This window comes from Danio rerio, chromosome 9 (assembly GCF_052040795.2).
Source record: "Danio rerio strain M-AB ecotype USA chromosome 9, GRCz13ab, whole genome shotgun sequence".
In the NCBI taxonomy this organism is placed as follows: Eukaryota; Metazoa; Chordata; class Actinopteri; order Cypriniformes; family Danionidae; genus Danio; species Danio rerio.
In genome coordinates this window covers 14,295,001-14,307,791 of record NC_141029.1, presented here as the reverse complement: position 1 = coordinate 14,307,791, position 12,791 = coordinate 14,295,001, and the positions used below count along the sequence as shown (strand labels likewise).

Genomic DNA, 12,791 nt, shown 5'->3' with positions numbered 1-12,791 from the left:
CACAGATGTTACAGGTTCAGTGAAGATTACATCATGATGAAATATTAGAAAGACACTTCAGTAATGAGATTGCAGAGTATGTTCATTTCATGGTCAAGAAAGAACTTTTCACATTTTTCGGAAGGACACATATGACTGATGAATGGGTTGATGAAAGTGCTTCGGATCAATATTGAATAGAGAACAGTGTCACTCTTGAACAATATTACCAAGCACCAATGGATGAATGGTGAAATTGGATGAGATGAAAAAGAAACTCAATTAAGAAAATAGTTGCCTGTTAGTCAAGTAGTTCCACAGTGGTGAAGAGTGCCATTGTGTGTTCAGTAAGCGAAGAGTGGTGTGAGGAGAGAGAAGTGGGAACACTGCCACTGTTATTTCCTCATCTTTGACTTTTTCTTCTTGCTAGAGAGGCAAAGTATTGCATCACAGTCATCATTGGGACTGGAGGCTGTCAAACCGTTTGACAGGGGCGTCTGTTCGGTTTTATTTCCAAATTTGTTTCTCGTCTGATTGGATAAAGATCTGCATTGTGTTGCTTCGCAAGAACCTTCAACATTACACATCTGAAAGGAGGAGGAAAACGATGACAAAGATGAGGATGAAGACGACGAGAAGGAGGAGGAGATGCAAGGAGCATTGCTGCAAGATCTCCTGGTTTGTACTATTGGCTGTCCAGGCCAGTTTGAAACACCATCATGTTGGGGTTTTGGAGCATGAGAAACTTCTGGAGACTTGTTTGCAATAATAAGACCCTGCAGTTTGTCAACCACTTCCACCAACAGACTCAACGCCTGAGCGTTTTCCTCCATGTTGTCAGTCATCTTCTCCGTCACGGCCACCATTTTCTGCCTGAGATGTCGCGCGTCGCTAGTGCTTGTGTCCATGATGTTGGCAACAGTATGAACAGTGGACCTCAGCTCATCCAAGCTGTGTTGCCTCTTGAACCTCAGAGCTGGATGAGAAGAACACGTGACATCTATAGAGTGGTGCCGTTGAAGCATAGGGCTCGAGGGGGCAGTTTGGGAATAAAGACTACATCCAGGTGGACAACATGAGCATGGGTACACTCGAGATGAGGCAGTGCAAGATGTGCACGGGTGCCATTGACCTTCAACTATGCTTTCTACACCATTTCCACAGTTCTCTTGAAGTTTTGAGGGACAAAACAAAATAGAGTTAGAATAAAAATAAAGACAGTAATAGGCCAGTAGTACTGTAGATGTATCTGGGACTTGACCCTTACCCACGATCACAGAATTATAAACAGCAGGAGCTGACAGGTTAAGACCTCCTCCAGAGAGATGGGCAGTTTGGCAGCACAGGTTGCAGCTCCCGGTGGACTGATACCTGGGCAGCTTGTGTGCCTGTTTAAAGGGTATATTGGACAGACTGTCTGCGGACTGTAGGGGACACTGTTCCTCTGAGCCAAATTGCCTGGCAAAAGCCAGTTTCTCCATTGTAAACCGCCTAAGACTGTTCCAGTAACTGGGCTTTCCTTCTCCAGCACACTTATATGTGAAACAACAGGATATGTGTTAATAAATAAACAAAGTTCAGTCTAAGTTTTGGATTGTACAGTAGAGCACAGGTGTCAAACTCAGTTCCTGAAGGGCCGCAGCTCTGCACAGTTTTGTTCCAACCCTAATTAATCACACCTGATCGAACTAATTGAGTCCTTCAGTCTTGTATGAAACCTCCAGGTAATGGCGCAGTCACACTAGAGTTTGAGCATGAGAAATTCTGTTGAAAAGAGGTGAGCTTAAATAAGTCGATTGTGCATTTAAAAAAGTGAGCGATTGGTCTATGTTTTACATTTCTGTCCAAGAGGTCATGTTTTGATCTTCGATTGGTCTCATGCAGTCACATGATGCGATTTCGCAGGTCAGAGTTCACCAAGCGTGAACTGCGAAACTTGATACACAAGCTTGCATTTTCAGTCTGACACATTCGCATGCATATGAATGCAAGTCTATGGTGAGACAAGTCCAGTGTGACCATGGCTTAAGTGGGTTGAAGCAGGGTTGGAACTAAACTGTGAAGTGCTGCAGCCCTCCAGGAACTGTGTTTGACACCCCTGCAGTAGAGCAATGGAGAGTGAAGATAAACCATTAACTTCATATGTTTTTGTTGCAATGAGAAAATGATCGTTATCTTTGCTAAAACAGAATTGGATGTGGATATGAATATTTTAGTAAACAAAAAACTAAGACTAAAACCATTGATAAAATCACATTTTCTTTAACTGAAAAGAAACTAACAAAAAATAAAAATTACAATAACTGAAACTAACAACAGTCTACTAGCTGAAATAAAATTGAAATTACCACAAAAAAAAACTATTCAGAATTAATAAGCACTCATTCTGCCATGGAAATCTGACCTGCGGCTGTTTGGAGAAACACCTGGTGATAAGATTTTACCAAACAGTAGAAAAAAAAAAAACATTTGCCAAAAAATGTAAACTAGGCATGTTTAACACTTAGATAATGCTTAACTATATTAGCAGGTTTGGCATGCTGTTCAGGGAGAGAACCCTGAGCTCAGAGATAGATGAGCCCAAGATGATCCCGCTGCGTCAATGAGCATAAGGAGGGACACGAGATTAGGCAGCTCTTGAGAGCTCCACGGGAAAAGAATGCCAATCATGCCAGTGTGTACAGTACGTATTAAGTGCTTGTGACTTTTACTATTATTTAATTTACTTGTGTCACATGTCTTTAAACAGTGGGAGGAAACCGGAGTACCTGGGGAAAACCCACGCAAGCATGGGAAGAACATGTAGCTACTGGCAGCTAGCTCTCTGCAACTCTCACATGGTCGCCCATTGAAGCTAAGCAGGGCTGCGCCTGGTCAGTACCTGGATGGGAGACCACATGAGAAAGCTAGGTTGCTGCCGGAAGTGGTGTTAGTGAGGGGGCACTCAACCTGTGGTCTGTGTGGGTCCTAACACCCTTGTGAAGGGGACTCTGTGGTTGTTAAAAATCCCAGGATGTCCTTCCTAAAACAGTAGGGGTTTAACCCCGGCATCCATTGGCCTACTAACCATCCCCCTATCAAAATTGGCTTTATCACTCTCCTCTGTGCGGTCTAGCGCAATATGTCTGCCATCGCAGAAACCCACATGAACGCAGGGAGAACATGCAAACTCCACACAGAGATGCCAACTGACCCAGCAAAGGCTTAAACCTGCGACCTTCTTGCTGTGAGGCGACAGCACTACCTACTGCGTCACTGCGTCGCCAGAATTATTATCATTAATTATTATTATTATTATTTATGTTGGTCTTCCATAACGAAGATGAGGAATGAAGTTAGGCTGGATATTTATGTTAGATTTGGCATGATCCAATTGGCTAATGATTAGCGATAATGATTAATTATGATTAGCGATAGGGATCAGCTGCAGTCAATCTTATCTCGTGCTCCTCTAGAAATTAGTTTGTGAAACTTCCTTTATTACTAGGAGGTTTGCATAAGACTTCTTATAAACAGTGCAAACACTTAACTCTGCAAAACTACAATGACTTAAACTAATTCTGAAAATACACATATAAAAACAATCTAAATAGAAATGTGCTCATAAAATAAAAGCCAAACTAAAACTAACAAATCCAATAATAAAATGAACTCAATCGAAACTTAAAAATTTACAGTAGATTTTTAAAAATAGTATACAATTCAAAAGTGCAACACTGTAATAACCTCGGCGGGCGGTGATGCAACAAGATGTTAAAGCTAAAATCCTTGTATCAGCTTGAATGGGTTTATTTTTCCAATATTGTCCTGCCAGATGTACATTGTCCCATTTATTATGCAGCACTACTGTATGCCACAAAATTAAATCTTCAGCATTCAGAGTTAAGCAGCATTTTAGGCTAAAACACATAACTGTGGCTCTAATAATACACACAATGAAGTCCATGTTGGACAAGATTTGTATTTATGTACTATAATAAGACTCGGTTCAATAGGTTACAAAAACCCATTATTACGTAACAATACAGCACTTACCATAGATGAGAAAAATACATTTAATACCACAAACACTTTACATGATATCACACTATAGTGCAACAAGGGATATTTAAGGGGAATTACACCTAAGCTGTTCACTAACGTATCTGAAATTGCAGTGCTATTTACGATCTGATCCTCACCAGAGGCTGTTTGTTCTTTACAAGGCAAACAATCCTCACAGCCTCCTCATTGTCAGACAGATTGTCAGGAAGGGGCGGAAGCACTGGCCCATAATCTCTCTGTGCCACAGAATCATGGGCAGAGAGCAAAGCCTGTGGAGAAAAACACAAGAATCAGTCAAAAAGACATTTATTAACATATTGCTGATAAAAGTAACCCAAATTCAACTCTAACCTGCATATGAGGGCTTTTCAGCAAAATATACAGCTCTTGTGCATCAGAGGAGGGAGCAGGCAGTCCTCGCACACTGGCTGTAATCTGTTGGACAGGAGAAGACAGATGATGGAAAGACAACAGAGGATGACAGGATTACTTCACCCGGAAATGGAAACAATTTCATCATTTATGGCAGAAGAAGGCTCATAATATATAGACTGCAGTGCTCAAATATATTTATTATTCTCTAGTATCATAGTGAGGCTTTAAAAGCACTACCATTCAATTTGCCATAGTGCTCAAATCATCCTATACTCACACTCATGTATGCCTTTGAAACACACTTTGCTTAATATGTCGGCTGATTTTGATATGATTACCAAGCAGATCTTCCTGGCAACCAGCCAGAAACAGGCATTTCAGAAACCACTGTGGTTCAGATTTAAAATCCCAGACAGGTCCTTCAGGGTGTCTTTGAGGAGTGAGGTGTCCAAGTCACAACTGCTGCTACTGGAATGCCTCAGGGCTCAATTCTTAGACCACTTCTCAATGTACGTACATGACATCTACTCTCATTCTAATCTCATGATATGACAATTGCTCTTGAGACTTTTCTTTCTAGATAAAGGGCCATCTACCTTGCCAATCAGACGTCCCATCTCAACTTTTTCATCCAGATAGGAACATTACCCAATCACACTCTAAATGTACAGTATAATTCCCTTTTAGGCCTTCCACCCAGTACTATCATACATTTGCAACTGAAACTAATGTGACTACAAGACATTATTGAACTGGCAGCCAATAGCTGCTCACATCAATTTTAAAGCTCTATTGTTTGCCACTATACTGTAAAACAACCACTAGCTCTGCACCCCTTTACCTAAATTGACTCAATCAGATTGAGTTGCATTCTGCAGGTGAACGGAGCACTGTGTTAACATCTTCAAGATGCAAAAACAGTGGTGTAGCTAAAACTGCATTACCTCCATGCATAGTGAAAGCAGGCTGCTGACTGCCAAATCAAAACAGCCGGCTCAACCGGCAAGTCATTTAGCCTACTATAGTTTATTTTGCATTTAAAAGTTGACTTCTATAATGTATTTTTTTATTATTATTTTTTTTTTACAAATGAGAAAACAATGAAATAATACTTTTTAAAAAAAACATTTAAACAACTCATAAAAACCTTTAAAAAGTCCATAATGTCCTATTTCATCAATCATTTTACTGCACAAAGCTCACAATGACTGAAATGCCCATCTGACATGTGCACTGAACTTGCAAGACTGGAAAGCCTGTCCTGGGTTATTGTGGTAACCAGTACAATGGATAGTTTTGTCATTAAGAGTAAAAAACTGTTTAAAATAGGTTACTCTTTTATTTTTGTACATACAAATAAAAACAAAACATTATTCAAAACTGAATATTTCACTTTTACTTAAAACAGTTTGTCTATTATGAGAGAGAGAGAGAGATAGAGAGAGAGAGAGAAGTTGTTAGCATGGTTTTAGTATGAATTAGCATGTCAGTATAAACTAGCATGTTGTTAGCATGAATTTAGTATGAATTTGCATGTTGCTAGTATGATTTATATGTTTGTTAGTATGTTTTTAGTATGAATTGATATGCCGTTAGTTTGTCCAATGTAAAATCAATGGCAGTTTTTTAATAATGGAAGTCTATTGGACAGTTGCTAGGGTGCCATAAGTGGTTGCAAGGGTGTGGCTAGTAAGCTGAAAGGTCATCAGTGTTTGGCAGATTGGTAGTCTGAATTAAATGAGTGTAACCTTTAGTCTGTATGACAGTCTGGCGGAAAGTAATGAGGTCACAAAGTTCTGTCCAATGTTAAGTCAATGAGACTTTTCTGAATTTTCCAGGTCAGCTTTCGAAAAACCATAAGTTGGATCAGTTAGGAAATATATAGCATCTCAAGTCAGACCACTTTGGAGGTTTGGAGTAAGTTTGGTGGTTGTAGTATATGAGTCTAGGAAGAGATGCATGTAGAAATTAGTCTCAAAAGAAGAAGAAGAAGACGGAAGAATAATAAGTTTATGTAGTATAACAGTATGTTGGCTTTCTCAAGCCACCATAAATATGATATATTGTATAATATGATATAATATTTATTTTTTATTTAATTATTATATATATTACATATATTATTATTTTTACTACTACTATCTATTGTGTGTACTATGTTTTTGTTATATATGTATGTTATCTTTTAATGTAAACTTTATAAATGCTTTGGCAATACATTTGTAACATTTGTCATGCCAATAAAGCAATTATTGAATTAAATTGAGAGAGAGAGAGAGAGAGAGAGAGAGAGAGAGAGAGAGAGAGAGAGAGAGAGAGAGAGAGATGATATGATATTGAATAATAATGTGATATATTGAATAATAATATGATATATTAAATAATTTGAACTATTAATAAAACTTGGACTTGAACATATGTTATTTATAATTTTATTTTATTATTGTTTATATTTATATATCTTTTTTATTTCTTTATTTTTTTACTACTACTGTTTACTGTGTTTTTTATTATATATGTATGTTCTTTAATTTTTATGTAACTATACAACTGCTTTGGCAATATATATGTAACATTCAGGGTACAGTTTGTCACACGGATCTTATTTTAAATTTGTTTTTGTTAATGTATGAATAATTTAAGTGAAACATATTTTGTGTATAGGATTTTATGGATCATAGTAATATTTAATATTGATAGTATTACAGTATTTTATAGTAATATTTTTATTGGTTATTTAATCAAATTGAGCAATCTTCCACAAGATTTCTAGCGGGTTGATCAGGTCAAATTTAACATTTAAGACCTTTTAAAGACCATTTTAGGATCATAATGAATTAAATTTCAGACATACACAAGGCTAAACCCTAAAGATTTTTAATGGCCAAGTTAAAACCTTCAGGAAACATTAAAAATGCATGTTATCATGAGGAAGATAATTAAACCATATTAATAGTAAACCAAGTTAATAAATAAATGCGGTCCCACTTTATATTAAGTGGCCTTAACTGATAACTAACTTACACAGCAATATTTTGTTACAATGTACTTATTGTGTAAATACATGTATTTACTGTGTACTTATGCTTGATTAAATACATGTATGTAAATACATCTGTAATTACATTTGTAAATACACTGTTGACCATCCCTTATACCTTAACCCACCCTTAAACCCACCCATGCCACCAAACCTGTCCATAACCCAACCTCTATTCCAACTCTAAAGCACCACAAGTGTTTTCAAATGGATTTTAAACACAGTAAGTACATTGCATTTATTTTTTGATGTAAGTACATAGTAGTTAAGGACACTTAAGACCAGTTTAAAATGATTTAAGACCTACAACACAATATCTGAGCAAATTTAAGATTTTTTAAGGCCTAATTTTTGAAATTTAAGACATTTTAGGATTTTTTAAGACGCTGCAGATACACTGTTTCAGATAATGATCGGTTAATGAATTGTCGTTCAATCACCAAAAATAACAGCCCCAACTTTTTTGGGGACTCCAGCATGAGGTGAGATCTACTAGGCCACTGTGCATCACTTTAAAAGACTTTAACCCATAGGTCGCAAACTGGATTCCTGGAGGGCCGCAGCTCTGCACAGTTTTGCTCTAACCCTAATCAAACACAGCTGATCCAACTAATCAAGGTGTTTAAGACTACAAGATGTCATATAAACTGGTTTCCCACACAAGAGACTATTGAGCAAGTGTGAATTGGAGTGGTTGGAGCTAAACAGAAATTGAGTTTGAGACCATTGCTTTAACCTTTACTGTTCCATGCAGGTGTAATGACTTGTTAATTCAACCAGAGCAGTTGAATCGAATGACTTTTTTTGTTAACTGGCATTTCAGGACTAGCTCAATGCACTGAACTACACTAACAAGGACTCATCACAGCACCTAAATAATGTTGCCTTTATTAATTTGATTGATTCCATTGTATGCTTTGATACTCTTTTGTAAGCTTTGGATAAAAGTGTATGATTGTAAATGTAAATGTAGAAGATTCATGATGTACCGTGTGGTGAAATCATCCTATTAGAAGATGCATAATATCAATGATCATTTTCTCACTAACATGTTTGGCCCTGGAAGACTAACAATATCAAATCCTCATTTTCTCACAGTTATAGACTTTTAGACTCATGCTTTTCTGATGGTCTCACAAAGAATTATAGAGGCTTTTATGTAATATCAGAGTGATTAAAAGGCCATAGTGTTTCTTATATATGTCAAAGGCAGTGATAGCGGCATGTACTGACCTCCTGAGAAAGTCTTGTGGAATAAGGCAAGTATGGATTTGGAGCATCCTGACTGTGCTGCACCAGACACTCATATACCTGTAGGAAACAACACATCCTTTACATGCAAACTACTTGCATAGTACAGTCATTTATCTGGTGTAATGTCAATGATGTTAATATAGTGTAAAACTGGACACTGCTAGTGGTTGTTAGGCAGTGGTGAATGAAGGACACAAATCAAGCACTTGAGTCAACGTACAAATATCCTATTAATTTAATAATATGTTCATATAAAAGTATACATATTTTACTTTATATATACTTGTACTTACTGATGAATGTTTATTTTGCACAAAATAAAACGTATTTCTAAAAGTATATATAATATTTATAATTAAGTATAATTATATTAATAATTAGCAAGGTAAAATAAAATATTATTTCATATACCACGACAGCTAAAGTATGTAAATATCTGCTGACAAATTTTTCAATATTAAAACATGTAACGTAAAACAAAAATAACACTCTGATAGTTTAAAAAATGTACTTAAATGTGAAATGTGCATGTGAAATCAAAATAAAGTGTTTTTAGACGTTATCATTAGTCTTAAGGATATCTAAAAGCTGGCATGTTCCAAAACTGACTAAATTTGCAGTTAGAAGAAAGAAACATCCAACGCTTGCAGTTTGTCATTTTATGCCTAAATGGATGTCAAATCAAATGGGTCAAACATCATCTCATACATATATATATTTCTCATTAAATCTTCTGACCAACCAAATGCTCTTTATCTAAATTGTCCTGCCCTCTTCAAGATCCTATTGCTATAGGGTGTTGCTATTGGGAAACAACTGCGGCTGGAAGGTATTTATATTATTTATTAATTACACTTTAATTGTAAAGTTTTAACGTCTACCTCCAGCCCAACCCTAAACCTGACAATCACAGTAACGTAAAAACAGTAATTATATCGATTATCATTCATATAATTTATTACATTACACATTAAATTGTATTTCATTAACACCTACCCCTTCAGTAATGTAAAAACAATAACCACTGTTGTACAGTGTTACAAAACTATCCTATATTGATGTGCTTATCCACAGCTATATCCCTTTGAGACTTTTCCAAGCACTGTTATAAGGCGTTTAATGGTCATCAACATCTTAAATCCTTAAAAAAAATGTAAATGTAATTTTTTTAATGTATTTATATTTATTATTTTATGTTTGCGCCATGTTGCTTAAATAGGAAATCCATGTTTTGGTCTAGAAAAGACGTGTGTTAAGGCGCATTGTTGACTTGTTGACGCATTGCAATTGACCAGCAGAAACCGCTCCAGCGCTGAGCGTGTTAGTTGTGCACCTTAAATGTTCACATTGCTTAATACACACAGGATGTACGGCAATATGCAAACATTTTTACATATAAAAAAGAATAAAAGAATTGAAATACTACAAAAATTATTATTTTCTACATAAATATAAAAAAAACATGCCTCTCTGCATGCCCTCTTCATCTCAGGGGCTTTTTTTCAATTTATTAATGATAACTTGCTTTTGTATAATGCTATTATTATTATTATTATTATTATTATTATTTATTAAATGCATATTTGTTTTATTAAAAACAAGCTTAGATTTGTCCACCGGTCAGCTTTTGGACCATATGGGGCACAGGATATGCGTTTGAATATAACAGTTTTTTGACCACACTTCATTATTAATGTTCATTTATTTGTTTGCTAGTAATTAGAACCGAATATAGAAATAGTTTAAAAACAAATCTTTGCACTTAACAAACTAAATTAATTATGTAGGCCAATGAATGTCTTTAGCAGAGTGTTTCCTTAGCAAGGAGAGAAAGAGAAAGTAATTGGTCTGTTTTACTGTTTTCTCACTAGTAAAGTGTTCAGTTTTTTCACTTACAAAGTCTGCCATGTAAATAGCAAATGCACCATGGCACAATGCAACTGACTCTTAGGGCCCTATCATACACCTGGCGCAATAAGACGCAAGACGTGTTTCCAACAATGCAACCAATGCAACCTTAATTTTACAGTCTTCAACTACGTTGTTTAAATAGCAAATCCATTTGCGCCACTTTGTGGACTCATGGATGTTCTGGTTGAGATAAGAGGCGTGTTAAGGTGCATTATTGGCATGTTGCTATTTTGAGGAACTAAAATTGTTCAATAGACTAGCAAAGAGCAGGTCTAAAGTCCAGCGCAGAGCAGGCCAGTTGTGCGCCTCGCTTATACATTGCTTAAAACACACAGGACATACAGTAATACACAAATATCTTTACAAATGAAAAAGAATTAAAGGAATAAAATATTACAAAAATGATTATTCTCTACATAAACATAAAAACCAGTACCTACATGCCTTCTTCACCTCGGGGGCTTTTTTCAGTTTATTCACCACAACTTCCTTTTTATAAGGTAATTATCATCATTAGTATTATTTATTATATGCATAATTATTATTATTTTTTAATTAAAAAACAAGATTCAATGTGTCCACCTATCAGCTTTTGGACCATACGGGGCATAGGACATGTCTTTGGACTATGTAGGTCAATGGATGTCTTTAGTGAGTGCGTCCAACGACTTTCTTTATCCACGAAAAAGAGAAAGTGAAAGTAAAGGCCAAATGGAGGAGGCTCTTTCTTAATTCTTGACTTGCAGATGCTCTGTTTAACTGTTTCCTCGCTAGTGAAGTGTTCAAGTCCACCAAGTAAATAGCACATGCGACTTGTTGAAACGCAACTGACTGTAGACGCTGGACTTTAGATCTGCCCTCAGGTGGTCTATTGCAAAGTCTATTTTAGATCCTGAAAATAGCAATGCGCCAACAATGCGACTTAACACACCTCTTTTCTTGACCGGAACACCCATGAGTCCACAAAGTAGTGCAAATGGATTTACTATTTAAACAACGTGGCTGAAAATGAGAAAATCAAGGTTTTGTTTATCTGAAAATAGCAACACGTTGTGGAAACCTGTCTTGCGCCGGGTGTATGATAGGGCCTTTAAAGGGAATGGGAGATAAGCCTCTGATTGGTTTGTTCTCAAAACACACTCAGAACTCATAAAGTGAATAAGCACAACCCTGTTAAACCATGCGCCACGGCGCAAATCCTATTTTTCCATCCTTAAAATAGCAAAAGTAGATTTGAACACAGCCTTAATGCTTTTGCACCATGAGCTTTAGATTGCACTTTGCGCCTAGATTGATGAAATACAGCACAATTTCACAATGCCAGTCTCACAATTTATTTCTTTTTATTGAAAGTGATAACACCATAGTGGAGTTTTTCTTTGATTATTTCAGCAAATAGGATTACAAAAAAAATAATTTGTTTTACTGCGCATTGGCTGCAATTTAAGTTTACCAAACTATGATAACTTCCTCTACTAAGAAACCTGGAAATGTGAAAAGGGTCCATATGCACTTGAGCTCAACCACTCTCACTGGCCGGGCTGTGATAAAACGAAATGCAACGAGTTGTCTCTTTTTTTAAAACAGGGAGGGGATAATCTGTGTCCCACCCTGTCTTCAAGTTTCATTTTAAAGTTTGTCGCACACCAAACAGAAATGAACATTTTAAAGCACTTCACGGGACCTTTAAGTACAGTACTGAAGGAGAAATACTTTGTTACCATCCACCACTGGTGTTATTATATGAATTGTATTAAACAGAGTGAGCAAGTCTTACCCTGAGAAGAGAGTAAAGCCAAGGAGCACTGAGGAGACTGTGTAAAAGATCAGCACCATTAATATCTCTGTCTATGGACTGCCTCACTTCCTCTAACACTTCTGCCAAGACCTGAGCCAGACCTGCATCTGAAGGAGAAAAAAGTATTGTAGTATTGATTATTTATAATATCTGATTTGCTGCTGTAACTTTGTGAATGTTAACGTAGAGACACTCAAGTCGTTTAACAATTAAGAGTGATGTTAAAAGCCCACCATTGTCATCATATGCAGATTGTGCCATTGACTCCTCCTCCACCGACTGCCACATGACAAGCTTCTCTGTTCATCAGATCACTGCAGTCTTAGAAATGCAAGAAAATAAAGTGAGTAATCCACACATCTGCTGAGGAATTATGAATTTTAAGCTTAA

The 12,791-nt window shown here is 36.5% G+C and overlaps 1 protein-coding gene across 8 annotated transcripts in view; it reads right to left on the bottom strand.

Annotated features, from left to right (window-relative positions):
• Positions 1 to 12,791, bottom strand: part of mpp4a (MAGUK p55 scaffold protein 4a) — a 31,286-nt gene that overhangs the window by 15,025 nt on the left and 3,470 nt on the right. For 6 of the 8 annotated variants that reach the window (XR_015499244.1, XR_015499246.1, XR_015499245.1 and 3 more), the window contains exons 2-6: positions 12,635 to 12,722; positions 12,381 to 12,508; positions 8,672 to 8,749; positions 4,375 to 4,458; positions 4,161 to 4,292 (exon numbers count right to left, since the gene is read on the bottom strand). Coding sequence is in view for 2 of the 8 variants with exons in the window: in XM_087267575.1 (XP_087123701.1) it covers positions 4,161 to 4,292; positions 4,375 to 4,458; positions 8,672 to 8,749; positions 12,381 to 12,508; positions 12,635 to 12,689 (477 nt within the window). In the remaining 6 variants the exon portion in view is untranslated. Of the gene's footprint in view, positions 1 to 277; positions 1,148 to 1,246; positions 1,512 to 4,160; positions 4,293 to 4,374; positions 4,459 to 8,671; positions 8,750 to 12,380; positions 12,509 to 12,634; positions 12,723 to 12,791 lie in introns of all 8 variants that reach the window. The other 2 variants (XR_015499241.1, XR_015499243.1) reach the window with 2 other exon arrangements.